This window comes from Rattus rattus, chromosome 5 (assembly GCF_011064425.1).
Source record: "Rattus rattus isolate New Zealand chromosome 5, Rrattus_CSIRO_v1, whole genome shotgun sequence".
NCBI lineage: Eukaryota > Metazoa > Chordata > Mammalia > Rodentia > Muridae > Rattus > Rattus rattus.
Window position 1 is genome coordinate 16818237 of NC_046158.1, and position 18484 is coordinate 16836720.

Below are 18484 nucleotides of genomic sequence, written 5' to 3' on the forward strand. Positions count from 1 at the left end.
TGCAATTTGAGTACAAAAATGTTGCTCCCTCTGCTTTGCTCTTTTTAGTTTCACTATTTAAGTTTTTAAAAATTCTAAGATTAAATGGGGCTTAGAATAGGCAAATCTATTTTTTGTGAAACGGTCCCATACTCTAGCGCAGGCTGGTCTAGAGCTTACTCTATATAGTAAGGATGCCCTTGAACTCCCGATGCTGTTGCTGTACTTCTAAGAACCAGGAATAGAAACCAGGGCTGTATGCATGCTAGACAAGTTTCTAATACTAAGCCAGTCTTAATCCTCAAGGCAAGGATTTTCTAAGTCTCCTCTGCTTGCATTTCACATGCCATTAACAAAAAATGTGATATGTGTGACACATTTGTTTTTATTTTTAAAGGCAAAGATTTTTTAAAAAAATGTTTCAAATTTCCTACAACAGCTTTGCTCTCAAAAGATTCCAGATCTCTTAACAATTATTTTTGAGATGCACTTTTGCTATATAATCTAGGTTAGTTCTGACCTTGCAAACTTCTTGCCTTAGCCTCCTATGCACTGAGATTAAAGGCATGTATCACCATACCCAGCTCAAAATTGATTTCTTTCTTTAAAATTTTTCCCCCCTAGTAATGGAGACCAAACAGGATTTCTGAATACTAACTAAATGCTCTACTGTGAAGCTACAGCCTCGGTTTTGGTCCACTAGTTAGGAACTGCATTACTATTAGTTTAAGAACCCATGTTGTAATCTAGTTTTATACTATGATCTCTAACATACACCTTTTTCTGACCATGGAAGGTCTAATTTCTCCAGGACAGTCACGTTAAGCAAGCTTCAAAACAGCTCAGTAGGACCCAGAAGTTTTTGGTTTGTTTGAACCATCTTAGCACATGATGTAGAAAGGATGTTATAGTGTTAGAACCACATAATTCAACCTTTCTGGAAGCAATGGGGAGGAAATCAACATTTTTGGAACCAAGGCTCCCAACTGTAGAATTACAGACAGAAATAGGATCTTAGGTGAGTTGCTCTATTTTATATGGAAGAGTGCTAAAAAAGCAGGACTGTGAAACTATTTGCTAAAGGACATCATACTAGTTACTAGAAAAGCCAGGATTAGAACTCAAGACTTCTTGCTTCTGAAACCAGTGGTCCTTATGCTTAGCAAAAAAGAATAAAACGCAGGTCAGGGAACAGGGAAGTGTGCGTTGTTGGTCAGTACTTAAGGGAATAGGGCCAGAGGCCAGACAGCTAATGACCATTTACTGCTACATTTCAAGAGGATAGTTAAAAAAAGGAAAATCATGATTTGCAGACAAATGGAAGCAGGCCTTTTAAAAAAGAAAACTCTGTCTGGAAGGGCTCTTTCCAGATTAACCTTTTTCTAAGCTTTTAAAAATACTGTCTGAAAGAACACACAATTTTAAAAGCAAATGAAACGTCCTAAGTCCCTGACCCAACCATAATCTGGACTTCACAAAGTCAGTGCACTGGAGCACATACGGCTACAACTTACACCCATGAGATGCGCTAGCGAGAGTAACAGGTTAAAATACCACATCAAAAATTTCCTTAGGGACACAGGAAAGAGATCTGAAAACAACCACCCCATTTCTCCAGGAACTGTCAGGGGTAGACCATGAACATAGGCAGAAGGCTTACAATTCACAGATTTCTAAATTTAAATGCCATGCAACCCCAAGAGGCTGGGAAGGAAAAACCTTCACAGCTAGTACCTTTGAGATTATTAAGGAGATGGAGGGGAAGAACATACAAAAATCTTTATATACATACTGAGTCCTATTTAAAATAATGAAACATCTTGTGCATGAATAGAAAATAACAAAACACAGGGAGTTTTAATATCTTACTTCCAAATTGTCAAAGCAAAATTAACTCACAATTTACTTTCTTAACACCCAGTTATCCTCAACTCAAACTGACAGTCTCTCTAACATCGATGCCTTGGAAATTTGAATATGAAGAAAAGATTAGAAATTGTGCAATGAGTATACCAAGGAACTGATGAAAACATTGTTTAAAACCAATCAACGAAGAGTCTGCGTAGAAATCCTACTGGAGACATCACAGGATTATGAAACCAATGACTTGACAAACAAACGGCAAAAGAAAACCTAATTAGTTGATATTTGTCTAAAATATTTTAAAAGTATTTTCCTTTGCATTTTAGCATTCAAAGACCATAAAGAAAGTAAAATATGCAAACAAATATAATAGTACTCACATTCTAAGTAATATCTGTCATCTTAAAGTTCCAATTTAAGATTTAATTTCCAGATGCAAACCAATTCTAAACAGGTTCTAAAAATTTGACATTTAATGAAATTAAGAAATCTAAAGACATCAGTTGCACATCAGAGAGTAACTTATTTTCCTATTAGTGTGTAGTGAAAGAAACTCCGCAGAAGGGCTCTGCTCTCGGTTCTCAGCAGTCCATGTGGCCATTGTTCACCACTATGAACAATTAGGTATTTCCCGAATCCAGACATTTAAAGGTCCATGTGTAACTTACAGATTGCCCTTATTATGTAAAAATAAACACAATGTTCTTCTAAAGGTGGCAATAGTAACTATTTGAGTGTGGGGGTAGATGTTGGAGGTAAGTATCTGATGTCAAAACCAAAAATTAAAAATTTCAAGATTGAGACTTTAAAAGACTTGAAAGATTATATTTTAAAAGTTACCCTAAAAGTTTGAACTTTTTTTTCAGTTTGCTTTTAAAATGGTGGTTCCTAAATCCAAAAATAAAAACCAAGTAACACACTATGTCTCTGTCATTACATTAAAAAACTGCACCATTTAAAATCTGTGGAAAATGAAAAACTGTTAAACAGGAGGGTTTAATAGTCATCCATAGAATTCTCAAAGAAGATGTTTCGAACATCCAGAATGGAGGCCAATTCCAAAATGTGCTTCTGAAGGTGAGGATTCTCCACAGTTTCATCCCTTGGCAGTTGTGGATAGGATTCTGGGTAATTTCGAGTTTCCTGGTAAATAAGGAAAGTCATGTGTCATAGTCTGCTGGGAGGAAATTACTTGCTTAACAATATTAAGGAGCAGTTAAATGTTTATTTTCTTCTCTTACCAGTTATTATTACTAGTATATCTGTTTTTTGATAGTTTGGTAACATCTGACTTTTACACAGGATCTTGTTATACCTCAAACATGTGGTCATGTTCCTTTGTCAGCCTCCCGAGAACACAACCACATTTGGCTACTGTACTGAACTACTTAATATCAAGTGACACATGACCTCTCAATATAGCTTCAAATGGGCTAGCTTACTATATTAGCATTCTGAATTATTTCACAAATATTTGCTAGCCTCTATCTATGGCTGTTAGGCTCTATATTCTATACTATCAAAACTCATACAAATCCTCAGCAAGATCCACACATAGAACTAAACAAAAAACCCCCAAAACTCATTGTATGAATGAAAAAAGCTGAGGTAGAAACCAAAATGAGTATACAAAATCTAAAGAAGAAAAGAGAAAAAAACTTTTGTAATATTAGAAAAGATTTCTTAGGTACCTGAAGAAAACAAACCAACGGCAAAAGAAAACCTAATTAGTTGAATTTCCTTGGCATTTAAAAATGTTTAGTCTTCAAAAACTTTATTGTTAAATGGAAAGATATTGGCCACCAATCCTGATGAGTGAAGGCAGGTTGGGTCCCACCCGCCTGGATGGGATCAGATTGTAGGTCTGATGGCACCCAGGCAGCCTGCATACAAGTATCTTCAGACCTTGCCAAGGTATAAAGTGTTAATGACCTGCTTTGAAAAATGGTCTGGCAGTTTCTAGAAATGAAACACACAACAACTTTCTACTAATAAAACTCAAAAAAGTGGGAAGGGGCAAGTGTCCTGATGGACAGTACAGTAGAAGACACAGTCTACAAAGTAAACTCACACTGGATGTCAATCAACAAAGGAAAGCAAACCAGTGCCAGGAGACACTGGGTCGTGTCAGCGGAGAGGATAAGGAAGTAGAAATAGATGTCAGAGGCAGCGATGCTTGAGTTTCCTAATGATTGTCTTTGAAAAAACTGAAAATAAAAAGATCTTGTGTTGCCACACAAGTCCAAAAATTAAAGTTGCTGACTAAGCTGGAACCTATCGGTAAGGTAGCATAAAAAGCACATTTTTTAAAGTCTTCTCTGTATGTGAGGAACATAACAAAAATTCAAAGTCAAAACTCAAAATATGTCTGCAAAGACTCACAGGAGGTCTTTTACTTTGTATTGAAGCAGAGTTTCATAGGCAGCTAATATTACAGCTGCCAGGTGATCAGCAACAACAGACTACTCTCACAAACAAGATGAACTAAGTAGAGTTGGAGGGACAGCTTAGTGGATCAGAACACTTGTTGCTCTTGCAAGGGGATCTGGGTTTGGTTCCCAATACCCACATGGAGGCTCAAAACCACCCAAACTTGAATTCCAGGAGATCTGATGATATCTTTTTGCTTCTGTGGGTACCGGGCATGTGGTACACATATACATATGCAAGCAAGACACTTTTACACACACACATACACAATAATGACAAGCTAATGATATATGAAACAAAAAATGTGCTAATCTTAGTAACAGCTTACACAAGAGTCTATCAATGTGATTCAGGCTCATGATTTGGCACTATCACATACGTAGTGTAGTGATCTGTGATGTAGTGGTTCACAGACCCTCCAGAAGGGTTAGAGAGGAAACATTTTGGAATGATGCTGTCCTATGGTTTAGTAGAGGTTTGCATTCACAATAATATAATGTATACCAATGGTACACTTCAGTTTTGTGCAATTCACTGTTAAGCATTAATAGTGAGGCACACCTATAATCCTGGCACTCAGGAGGCTGAGACAGGTGCAGAGAAAGTTCAAGGCCAGCCTGGACTACAAGGTGAGACTGTGTCAATTATACAAAGCCAAACTAGAAACAAGTTGAAAGTATGTGGCAGAATACTTTGAAACTACAGGTTGTAAAAAGATTAAAAAAACAAAACAAAACAAAAAACCTAATACTCTATACTGAAGTAAAAGAAAAAAATGCAATGGATAATATTAAACCCAAAAACCTTGAGTACCAACTTGGCCAGGACTCAATACAGTGCATTCTCCCAAATCTTATCAGAGAAACTTATTGCAGTAGACGGTATAACATGAAGACCTGCAAGTTGACAGTGTGGAGAGAATGGGACTGTGATGCACTCAATCCTGAACAGATGTCTTCATTACTTCATCCCCCCTTTCTTCACACTGTATGAAGGTGGGCCCTGCATTTTCAGTTGTTAGTCCTGGCAGAGAGTTAAATGCTGGCAGGATTTTGGTACTGCCATTTCTATGACACATGACCCAGTTTTTCATATGTAAATGCTTGTCTTTCCTTCCCTGCCCAAAAGATGAAGGTCACCAACCCTCATTGACAAAGTAAAGGCTACCCTAAGAGATAGATCTGGCAATGTCTTGCTGTTGAGTGGTTAAGACTGAAATGTGTGTTTTGTGTAATAAAGAGCTGACATCTGGACCTGGGGCAGGAAGTATGGTGGGGAAGGAGAAGCGGGAGAGGAGAGGGAGAGGAGAAAAAAATTAGAGAAAATGGAGGGCAGGGGGAGGGAGATGAAGAGGGCAGACAGGGAAGAGAATGGAAAGGAGCAGGACGGTAAAGAGCTGGCTAGCTTTGTGGCAGGGACAAAGTGTGTATAGAGGGGAGTCAGGTTAAGTTAGAAGCTGAGTCTGCCCCAGCTAAAGGAGGACAGCTTTAAGCTATGTAATAAGCCTCATGCTTAATTAGAGAGCTGGTCCAAGAAAGCCCTGTAATACCCAGGGCTCAGGGATCTATGCAAAAGAAGAGGTGAAAAGACTTTCTAGATACATAGGGGTGATATACACATGGACTCACAGAGACTGATAGATACAGAAGGACCAGCACAGGTACAAACCAGACAAAATCCTAACCCTAACCAAGAAGCTATTTGTAATTGTTATCTTCTGGGAAAAGGAAAATGAGTTTTCTACAATGGTGTATCTCTAGGTTTATCAATCATATTCCAGGACAGGTCCCATGCCCAAGAGTAGCTGGTCAACATAAAGCACATCTCATGTGTTTTGTGTGCATTTTATTTTATTTATTATTCTTTGTCTTATTGGTCTTGTTATTCGTTTAGTTTTTTAAAACAAGGTCTCACCATGTAGCCTTGGCTGGCCTGGAGCTCACTATGTAGACTAACTAGGTTGGCTTCATAAAGATTCTCCTGATGGCCTCCTGAGTGCTAAGATTAATGGCGTGCACCAACTATTACTGTATTTGTACAATAAATAAACATCTGGAAGCAATCCAGAAATCCATTATTGGCAGAATGGTAATTGAGTCAATACCAAAGAATGAAAACTAATCAACATGGCTCATTGTAGCAACATGCCATTCAAACATGTACATATATATATATACATATACATAGGTATATATGTGTTTTATTTTTTAGTGGTGCTGACTGAACTGAGGACATTGTGCCTACTAGGTGGGCATTCTACCACTGAGCTACATCTCTAGCCCTCAGAACACCAGTGACTGAAATAAAGCAATATAAATCCAGTCACATACTAGACAGAAATGAAAAGACAAGGCTTTAAGGAAAGGCGAATGATTACAGCACTCAGGGGATCAGTTGCATTTAAGGAAAGATTTAGCAGGACCTATTCCCAAGTAAAGACAGTGCATTATATATGAGGCTAGCCTCAAACTGAATAGGTAGCCAAGGGTGATCCTGAACTACAACCTCTACCTCTGAAGTGCTTGGAATTCAGCAGCTCATGAAAATGTTCCTAATGGAAACATGTGTCACATGTTAACCTTTCTCTATTTCTTTCAATCTTTTGAGATATGCTTTTACTGTGAATTCCAGACTGATCTTGAACTACTGAATTCTGGCATTCTGGGATTCCAAGTACGTACGCCCATACCTGCAATACTATTTATCATAATGCTGCACATGCTTACTTCTAAATACTATTCTGGATCTATTTAAACTTTATTTAATGTAAGTAAAATATAATAAACAACACTCAATAACAAAACGGTGAATTTGGTCTTTAATGGTTCTCTGCCTACCCGAAAGGCCTTATGCATCCTCATGGTGGCTGAACAGAAGACAAACCTTGTGAGAAGCAATCGAAGAAATTCATCTCCAAAAAACTGGAGGAAGGCCTGATCTGCAGAGAGGAAGGGACAGTGAAAGGAGGTAACATGAAAATGACACTTCAATAGGGAACTAATAAGGAAAGGCTTCATGATTTTCCTATCTGGGACAAGTACCTTTAAATAAACCTATACAATATAGGTATAGCAGGAAACCATTTAAGCCACTACAGTAAGCTTTGTTAAGTGTTCAGGTAGATTAGCAGGGTACCTATTGAACGTGAATGGGTCAGTAGCTGGGCAATATCACGGTTGATTTTTCGAAGATATTCTTGACACTTTTCCCACAGGCCTCTACGCATGCTTGACAATCCAGACACAAATAGGAAGGCCATTAGAGGATTGTTCAAAAAGAGCGTGAAGAGGCTACCTCGCTGAGACTGATCTGTAATAACAAACATGTTACATACAGACAAGAGTTTTACAAAGGGTTAGCAATATTTTAATATACTGATAATGTGTAAAATTAAAGCTGTATCAGTAAATCACAATTCAACAAGGTAAATTCTTCATAAAGCACATCCTAGGCATACTGCCTTCTAAATAAAATAAAAATACTGAGCCTCCTTCATTATGAATGTTAAACACATTTTTATTATCTGAACAACTATCTACTTCCATCTGAATGTGGCAAGTGCTGTCCATGAAACACCCATGATATATCTGATGAGCATCTGCTCTGCCAACTTTCATGATTTGTTGTTCTTTCCCTGTAACACATGTCTTTTTGAGATGGGGTCTTATGGAGCCTAGGCTGGCCTTGAACTCATGAAGTAGCTAAGGACAACCCTGAACTTCTGATCCTACTGTCTTTTTACCTCCCAAGTGTGGGATGATAGGTATGTGCTACCGTATTTGGCTCTCTGGATGGCTCTTTAATGTTAACATTTCCTTTCTTTGGCCTTACATACTGCTGATCTCACCAACTCCTACAATATTAGTTGCTACTTATGCTCACAGAAGATGCCTAATTTTCAAAGATTACAACTGAATTCTCTAGTTCTGGTTCTGTGCTGTCTGTCCTGTGATCCACTGTACACAAAGACTGACTACTCCACACTAAGACTATTTATGAATGCATCCCAGACTTCAATGTCTTAGTACACAAAGGTATACTGTTAATAATACTCACTACTCTGTAACTCATCCTACATTTCTACTCAGTAGCATTGGGCTAGATTCAACCTCATTCTCAAAAAGATCTTGAGTTTAACATATGCTTCCCCTACAGTTCTTTAGTGCAGGTTCTCATCAAGACTCCGGATTTCTACCAATTTCTGAGTCACAGACTCCTGTCTTCTTGCTCTCTGTCTCCCACCAAGTCCTGCAGCATTTGAGGGCTCAACATTTAGTTCACTGTTGAGCTACCAACTCCGCCATCTGCTGATTCTCTCAGTGTCCCTCTACTTCATTCTCTGTGCACGCTCTTTCGTCCTCCTCTGTTGAGCATCCTTCACTCAAATCTCTCCAGCCACATCACCAGTCCTGAAAGGGTTTTTACCATTCAATCACAGTCCCTTCAGCCATGGGCACTACTTTAACTTCTCTAAGTGTTTTACGGGCTCTCATAGCTCAGGGCTATGACACATTTCTTGGCTGGAACATTCCTGTTCAGTTATTCCTCATCCCCATCTACCACCCTCCCCTTGCTTTACTCCTCTGTGTTAGTAACAGTTCCTTTTTTGTTCTCCCATACTTCCTCCTGTTAGGTCATCTCTACCTTCCACTAGGTATTGGTTCTATAAGAAAGAACTGTGTTATCAGATGCAATGCTGTTCCCCAGTGCCTAGCACAATGTCTGACAAATAAATCTTAAAAAACTATTTTGAATGAATAAAGTATGTCTGGACTAATGATAGAGCTACAGACATAAAAAAAATGTAGGAACTTTATCAAATACATCTACTATTTTGTGGCTAGAGTACCCAAGCCCTTTTGTAAATGTCAACAGCAACAATGTTATTGAATAAATCCTGAATGTTTTCAATACAAGAATATTCAATCTGTCTGGTGGCTGAATTTTAAAAGTATCTGTAGTCTAAATTTTATAGTATAAAGATAGGATGCTAAACAAAAAAAAAACACCATTAAGGACATGAATTATTATTATTATTAAGCATATACTGAGTGCTTTCTAGATACCTAGCACTATGCTACAGGGTTAAGTACTTATTATTATTTCCATTTGATAGATGAAGTAATTGAGGCACAGAATGATTTAATAACATTCCAAAGTCACTTAGTTAACAAGAGGCTAGGTTGGGACTCAAATTCAGTTGGCATCCTTAAGTCTGTGTTTTCCTCCTTGGCGCAATAAGTTCTCTAAGTTTTGGTATTAACACTTGACCAGGTAGACATTAGAACAGGATGATGACAGCACTCTCTAGTAGTGGGAAGAGGTTATGTTCCTCCAGAAACAATAAGAAACAGGATGCAAAATCCTCAAAGCAGGAGAATTTTACCGTTGTTTGAAGGTAAGTTCTATCCCTTAGGATTTGGCTTTGGTTATGTGAACTTAGAACTGCTACAAGATTTTCCCTGTTAAATAGCAGAACTTACCTTAAAACAACGGTGTAAGTCTCCAGCTTCTCTCAGGCATTCAAGTGCTGACCATCACTTCCTGTGTCAAACTATGTCAGCAGACAGAGCTTCAGGCTGGGAAGTAGCAGTGAAATGCCATCTCCCACAGAGAGACATCAGCACTATTCACAGTCAGGGAGACAGTGAAACAGTTCAAGTACTGCTAAGACAGTGTGAAGTTTCACTTAGCATTTGACCTAGGAAATGACTGGGAGTTAGAATTAGATCTTATGTGTAACCTGTTGAGGACAAAATGCTAAGGGCAAAAGGCTTCTCTTTGTAGCCACTGGCAAAATGGCCCAAACAAACTTGTCCTTCTGGTGGACTCTAAAGAAATTTTTATTTTAAAAGTATAAGATAAAAATTCACAGAAAACAAAACAAAACAAGAAAAGAAAGAGAAAAGCCTTTGAAGTTGTGCCAATTCATGTATCCTAACTTTGACCTGGCTTGAGAAGTTTCCTAGACCAGCAGTTTTATGGTCTTCAAGGATGCCTAAAGGTACACACACAATCAAAGATGTAGAAAATCATGCTAAATGGATGGGAATGACAAGAAAATCAGAACGAATTTGTAAATCTAAAAAAACCAGGAGGTCTCCAACACCAAGGATCAAACTACCTCTTTTTCAGATATGAATTATCTCAAGGCCTAACCATATATAGCACAATCAGGGAAGCCTTGTCCGCAAGGATTCCAGTATATTTCAGATTTACATTTGCTACAAGTACCACACATCCATGTCTAATCATGATGGGAGGTCATAACAAACACAGTCTTTATTCATTGAGACCTATTGGTGTAACAGGCACCAAGAACTTACCTTGCAAAGCTTTTGGATATGCCGTGGGAGAAAGAAGGCAGACGAGTGGCTGTCCAAACAAATTTGTAAAATTCTGCAATATATAAGAATTTAACACTTTTATTAAAGATTTGACAAACTGTAGTTACCTAGTAATTTTCCAATGTACATCACTAGTGTATAGATTGGGTTTTTAAAGTTATAAGCAGACGTGGGAACAGCAGCAGTTGCAGACATATGGTTCATGTCTCAATACCAACTTGCTAAAAAGGACTGCCACCAAAGCAGTGAAGTTTGCTACGTAGGCTATTGATCTTTACAATAATAGTGGATAGTAATGGCAGCTTTGCAGGTACAGGTCATCTGGGTCTCTAGAAAGTGTTCCCTCCAGATACACCAGGGTCAATTTTCAAGATCAAGAAGATTTAGCTTTCTGCCTCAAAGGTACTTCCCTTCCTGAGACTCATGGCAACACCTCACACAGGATAATACCGAAGTGCTCACGACAGCAAGAACTAAGTGGACATTTAGACTCCGAGTGGACAAGTAGACTGCATAATTTAGGATATCATTTCTCTTAAGGCAGACCTATTATAAGTATAATTTTAATAACAAATTATTTGGTAAAGCAACCATATATGTATGTATGTATGTATGTATATATACACACATATATATCTATATATTTTTTTTCTCCTAAGATGAAACTGAATAAGCCAGAGTTAAAAATTCTAAAGGGTAAAAACAAGACAAATGGAAAGACCCACTATGTTCCTACTGACAAACCCACCCTAAAGTGCCATGACAATGATGCATTACAATTTTAACTAATCTCAATGAAGAGCTACTGGTATTTCCCCCACAATAGTAAACTGTGCCTGGCGGTGGTAGCGTATGCCTTTAATTTCAGCACTCGGGAGGTGAAGGCAGGCAGATCTCTGTTAGTTCAAGGTCATCCCGGTCTACAGTGTAAGATCCAGGACAGCCAGCTACACAGAGAAACCCTGTCATGAAAAACCAATCCCCCTCGATCCCCCCAAAAAAGAAAAAGAAAAACAGAAAAAAAATGCTGACATTTACATGGTAAAATCAGTCAGGAAAGTGAAAAAGAAGACTCAGTAGATATTAAAGTATACTTTAAAACTTCAGCAATTGAAATGTGTGGCACTTGTGTAAGACTGAGCAGAAAACAAATGGAACAGAATAAATAGTTCAGAAAAGGATCTGAAAACACGTATGTCTTCTATATGTATAACATAGTGATTTTTCCACTCTAGAAAAAACATACTGTTTCCATACCTTATGCTATATATTTGGATGAGTATTAGTCAATAAAAATCTAAATGAAAAAGGCAAGCAATAAAGGTGGTGTCCTAAAACATAGCAAGGTATTTTTGTGGCCTGACATCTCTTCTTAATTATTGCTATTGCTAAGATTAATAAAGCCAGTTATATAAAAATCAAAAACCTATTACAGTAGTCTATGCCATGAAAGGTGGAAATATTGTCAATCTGGCACTTGGGAGGTGGAGAGAAGAGGGTCAGGAGTTGGGGCTAGCCTGGGCTCCATAAGACTACATCTCCAAACAAAGAAACAAACTAATGAAAGAAAGAAACAACCTGCCTCTCAAGCTTGCTTATCGTGTATGAGGTCCTGGCCTCCATTCCTAGCTCTAAAGAAAGCAACCACAGCATTATTCCACATTTTGGAAATACCTATGGGTCCTAGTCTGTGTTGCTCTTGATCTGGATAGTTCTAAAGTAGACAGCATTGTCATTCATTTTCCTCAAGGTCTCCTCTTTCTGCCTGTACTCAACCTGTCACACACACACACACACACACACACACACACACACACACACACACACACACACTCACACTCTCTCTCTCTCTCTCTCTCTCTCTCTCTCTCTCTCTCTCTGATACTGATGTTCCCTCTGAAGCCTGGCAGAGGATAACCTAGTTATCAGTTCTCAATAAAAACCCTGACTTTAGTTCTCTAGTAAGTCAGTCTTTAAAATGTTGGGATTGGGTTTCATAAATTCCAGGTTGGTCTGCTTCTGATCCTCTAGTCTCTATGTCCCAAGTACTGAGGATACAAACCAGAGCTTCATGAATGGTAGGCAAACACTCTACCAGCTAATCTGCACTCCGAGCCCTGCAATAAGCATGCCTAAAACAAAGTACTCAATCCACACAGTTGGAATTTGTTGCATTCTGTGTGACTACTGGGCCAATACCTTGGAAGTTTAGAACTGGTTTTCTCTAGACTCCCCTACATTTCTTTTCTTTCTTCTTTTCCCCCCCTTTTTGTTCTGGTAATCTTTTTTTTTTTTTTTTTTTACTTTTTCTTCCATTTTTATTAAATTTTATTGGCTATTTCTTATTTACATTTCAAATGTTATTCCCTTTTCCGGTTTCCCATCCATCAGCCCCCTAACCCCTCCCCTCCCCTTCTGTATGGGTGTTCCCCTCCCCATCCTTCCCCCATTACCGCCCTCCCCCAACAATCTAGTTCACTGGGGGTTCAGTCTTAGCAGGACCAAGGACTTCCCCTTCCACTGGTGCTCTTACTAGGCTATTCATTGCTACCTATGAGGTTGGAGCCCAAGGTCAGTCCATGTATAGTCTTTGGGTAGTGGCTTAGTCCCTGGAAGCTCTGGTTGGTTGGCATTGTTGTTCATATGGGGTCTCAAGCCCCTTCAAGCTCTTTCAGTCCTTTCTCTGACTCCTTCAACAGGGGTCCCGTTCTCAGTTCAGTGGTTTGCTGCTGGCATTCGCCTATGTATTTGCCATGTTCTGCCTGTGTCTCTCAGGAGAGATCTGTATCTGGTTCCTGTCAGCCTGCACTTCTTTGCTTCATCCATCTTATCTAGTTTTGTATATCCTCTACATTTCTTATCCATTGCTGATTTTGTTATCATCTTATTGTACTAAGTCTTCACATAATTATATGCTAAGTACTGAGTCCTCTTTTAGATTATATGCATTTGAGGTATATTTTAAGGTCCTCTGATAGACAATACTGGGTTGTATATATTTTCCATTCACTTAGATACAGGGTCTGGTGATGTTGTTTATGCTGGGTTTGAATTCACTGGATCAAGTGAACCTCCCACCTCAACCTCCTAAATCTTTGAAACTATAGGCACAGGTGACCTTGTCTGACATATCAGATTATATTTAAATTTTAGGACTTGGTTGGTAAAATATTTGCCAAATAAGCTTAAGGACCTGAGTTGAATATCTAACCAATGTAGAAAAAGCAAAATGCAGTAACGTGACTATAATACCATCATTGGGAAGACAGTTGAACTTGGGGCTCATGGGCCAACTAACCTAGAGTGAGTGATAGCCAAATCCTAGGTCCCAGTGAAAGACCCTATCTCTGAAATAACAAGGAATACCTAGCAAAATGGCTCAGCAGGTAAAGGTGCTTTCAGCCATCTCTGACAACTTGTTTGATCCCCAGAAACCAAATGGTAGAAGGAAAGAACTGACTTCAAGTTGTCCTGAATTCCACGATGTATAACCCACTCCCCAATACGTGTGTGCGTGTATGTGTGTATGTAAACAAAAACATTTTAGGAGCTAGAGAAATAGCTCAGCAGTTAAGAGTATCCCCCACTGATCCAGAGGACCCAAGAAGTTTGGCTGCAGCCCTGACACGTCAGGCGGCTGACAAGTGCCTGGAACTATGGCTTTAGGGGATACATACCTTTCTTCTGGTCTCTGGACCACCACACACATTCCCTCCCCATCCTCCACACAACACTCCCTTTTAAAAACCTCGAAGTTAAAAAACTGAATCAAAATGCAAGGCCTGGTGATTCATGCTTATTACTTGAGATTGGAAGAACTCAAGTTCAAGACCAAACTAAGCTATGAAACAGAACAACTTCAGTAATAACTTCTATCAGTAGATACAGTGCTCTTTTACAAGGTCCATTTTCAGTAAATACTCACTGAGGAGATGGAGCAGACACTGTCTCTGATGGTAGAGATAGGATAGTAAACGAAACAGAAAAAAACCCTGTCTGCCTGAAGATGACAAGTGGACAGGGATGGAAGTGGCAGATACAGACAGGGCCCCAGTAAACGGGATAAGTAAGTCCTCAAAGCTAACAAGAAGTTTGGATACGGAACATGGAATTCAAACAATTACATTAATGGTACAGGCTTATTTTATTATTTATTAATTAATTTAAAAAATCTGACCAAATGTAATGGATTAAAGTTTTATTTTTGTCTTTAAGATGATTTATTTATTTCTATTTAATGTGTACTCGTGTTTTGCTCACATGTATGTATGTCTGTGAGAGGGTCTCAGACCCTCAGAACTGGAATTACAGATAGTTATGAGATGCCATGTGGGTGTTGGGAATTGAACCTGTGTCTTCTGGAAGAGCAGTCAATGCTCTTAACTGCTGAGTCATCTCTCCAGTCCCCTAGTACAGATTTTATAATCAGACTGTTTAAACCCAGCTAAGCTACCACTTACTTGGGTGTGTGACCATGGGTAAAAATGTTTCAACTAGTGCTAGAGAAACGGCTCAATGTTCAACAGTACTGGTTTTCCTTGTAGAAGACCTGGGTTCAATTCCTAGCATCTACACAGTGGCTTGTAAGCGTAAGTCAGGTTCCATGGAGTCTGGCACCCTCTTCTGGCCTCCATGGGCACTATAAGCAGGTGGTGTATAGATGTGCATGTAGGCGAATATTCATGCACATAACACCAAAATAAAATGTTTACAAAATGCTTAAACTTTCTGTGCCTTGGTTTTCTTATAAGTCAAATGTGGACAATAAAAGTGGCAATGGTGGGCCTCAAGGTACAGTCCTGTAGTTACTTAAGAGAAAGATTACAAGTTCAAGGCTGGTGTGAGCTATGGAGTAAGTTCAAAGCCAGCCTAAGCAACTTAAGTGAGACCACAATGTCCAAATAGAACAGAAAGAGAGGGCTGGGGATAAAGCTCAGTGGCAGAGAGCTTGCCTAATACATTCAAACAGTACAGAAAAAAAAGTGAGAGATGATCCGTGTGCTAATTAAATGTGTACAAGTACATCACATATTTAGGAGAAGACACAGTACCAGCTGTCATTATACACTATTAACTATTATGGTTATGGAGAACAGTAAAGTCACAGGCGAAGAAGGCATCAATCTGAAACATGGCAACGAGCGAGCACCTAACAATTTCATTTGTTCAAACACCTGAGATTTATGAGGTGCCTTTGAAAGTGCATTTAAGGTAGAAAGAAGAGAATGCAAAAAGCCGAGCAGAAGATTGCCTGGAATATTAACAACTAGGAAGGAAATCAGTGCAGCTGAAGAGACTGGAAAGAAAGGAGATAAAGAAGCCTGTGTGATCTGTCTTCTGAAGGAGTGAGGTAAGAAGTCAGAGCAGAGGTTGGGCACAGGAAGAAGGTGAGGCCCAGGAGGACGAGCAGGCGAGTCTCGGAGGGAAGCTGCTGCAACAACTCAGATAAGTGAGTTGTATCATGGTCTGGGTTGATAGTGGAGTCCATGAGATTTTGGACATTTACTTAGTCTTATCAGGTTTTATAATATAGGAGGGAAGGAGACAAACATCAATAATAAAGGCAAGACTTTTCAGAGGGAACAAGTATAAAAAGCAAAACAGGCACCAACCAAGATAAGGAGTCTAGAGGTAGAAGTCGGGTACAATTGTCTTTGGTATGATTGTTTCTTTTAGTTTGCAATTGCTTGAAGAATTTTCAACTGGATACACAGAGTGGGTAGATATAATATATAGAGAATTGTAGAGGCAGAGGTCTGACCTGGAGGTATCACACTTGGAAGAAGCCAGTAAGGAAACAGTAATAAAGTCATGAAACTAAGTATGAGCATAAGAGGGTCAGCTATGGCTGCAAAATAAGAGGGACAGGATGCAACCCTGGGACATTCCAAAGATGGTTAGAGATAAGAAAAACAACTAGAAGAGAGGGGGAAAATAAGCTAAGGCCTGACCTTGGCTAGCTTAAGACAAACTATATAACTTGAATTTAGGTTTAAATGCCACACCTAGAAAAGGCAGAGATGGCAAGGGACTCATATGTGCCCACATTAGAGAAGAATCCTACAGGGCTACACCATTAAATGAAGAATGAAGTAAAATCAACACTCACATGTTCTCCCATTAGAACCATTTCTCACAGAGCAGTAGGGTAATGCGTCCTGGTATTAAGTTTGGGACACACTGTTTCCCTAAACTAGTTCCTGCAGGTCAGCTCTCCTATAACTCTTCAGCCCAAGTATCTACTACCCAGATAATGCCCCCAAAAGGGTCCTAAGCTGGTGGTTCTAGATGTTCTGTATAAGCAAACACAACCCTCCTGTAACTGAAGGCCCCATGAAGTTCTTCCAATTTTAATGATAATAAAGCACACACACACACACACACACACACACACACACACACACACACACACACACACACACACTGCATACACAAAAACAAAATAAAAATTTAAAAATAAACATGTACAAACACAAACACTGAAAATGTCATCTTAAATAGCAAAAGTAGACTCAAGTATAGGAACTACGTGATAGACAAGACCAATAACTGCTTATTGAGCTCAAAGAAGTAAGAGCAAAAACTAAAAATAGTAAACTATAATGAACAATGTAATATATAAAGAATACTTACACCAAGATGAAACTCAAGATGGATTAATAATGTGTTAGACACTGCTAAAGAGACAGAGAACAAAAGCAGGCGGGAACACAATGATGGACAATACTAAGGGAGCTAAGAAATGTGGAAAGCCTGCAAGGGTCCCAGGAGAAGACAAGAGGGAGGTCAAGAGTCAGTGAGTAAAGAGCTAATGGCTGATAACTGTCATTACCATGAATGGAAACTCCAACCTAACAATTCAAATCATTTAAGAGACCCTGACATGTTCAACCAAATGTTTCCTCACCACAGATTAAGTCCAGATTACTAAAAACTAAGAGAAGTAATTTTAAAAGAGAAAAAAAGAATTCTAGAATTTGAGGGGTGCTGGCAGGAGACCAGGTATAACTGACTATGTAGTTAAAAAGTCATACTAGAGTAAAGCAATATGCACACATGAAACACATTAGTCCCAGCCTGTTTCGTGATAACCTGATTTTGACAGGTAAATAATTTGCACTGGCAGAGACCCAGCAGTTAAAATTTTCAATGTTCACAATGAATCATTTTTTCCTCCAAAGGAAAGAAAGTACGACTAAAAAGAATTTGCCAAAGTTATTGGGAACTTTTTTTTTTTTTTTAATTTTCCAGCTAATGCTACATTATCACAGAGAAAGCCAATCAGCACATCCACTTTAACCCTAAAGGAAACATGCTAGGCAAACTACGGGTCATAGCTGTCACACAGAAATTGATCTATCAGTCACTTCCTTCTTCTGCCAGGAAACTTATACCAACATGCAAAGCCCCTTTTCTTTCAAGAGCAGAATAAAACAGGAATTTGGAGTGAGAAACAAGAATTACACAGGACATTAATACTAAATAAAGATTCCATACGGAGAAGGATGCAGTATTGTCACCTTATCCTTCAACATGTCCTTATTAAGAATTTTAAATGTGAGGCAGGGGAAGACAAAAATATATGTATGTAAACAGCCACAGTGCACACAGCCAGGAAAGCATACATATGCTGATAGCTAGAACTTGGAATTCTGGGAAGAATAATGAGTTGTATCTGATAAATATGATATAAGCATAAAGGAAGACCTAAAGACCTGATACAGAGTTTACCACCGAACTAAATGACCTATCTCAATTATGACAAGTCCTACCCACTCACCGAGTTTCTTGCCTCCATTCTAAAAAACAGAACCAGAAAAGCGAGGATTATGATACTCTGAAAGAAGTTTCATATAAAAGAGGCA

At 38.8% G+C, this 18484-nt stretch overlaps 1 protein-coding gene across 1 annotated transcript in view; it reads right to left on the reverse strand.

Annotated features, from left to right (window-relative positions):
- Window positions 1-341: 341 nt before the first annotated feature.
- The window catches only part of Scai (suppressor of cancer cell invasion), a 96092-nt gene continuing 77949 nt past the window's right edge, over window positions 342-18484 (reverse strand). The window contains exons 15-18 of the mRNA XM_032903242.1: window positions 10599-10671; window positions 7408-7581; window positions 7110-7210; window positions 342-2985 (exon numbers count right to left, since the gene is read on the reverse strand). Of these exons, the coding sequence (XP_032759133.1) occupies window positions 2839-2985; window positions 7110-7210; window positions 7408-7581; window positions 10599-10671 (495 nt within the window). The 3' untranslated portion in view covers window positions 342-2838. The remainder of the gene's footprint in view (window positions 2986-7109; window positions 7211-7407; window positions 7582-10598; window positions 10672-18484) is intronic.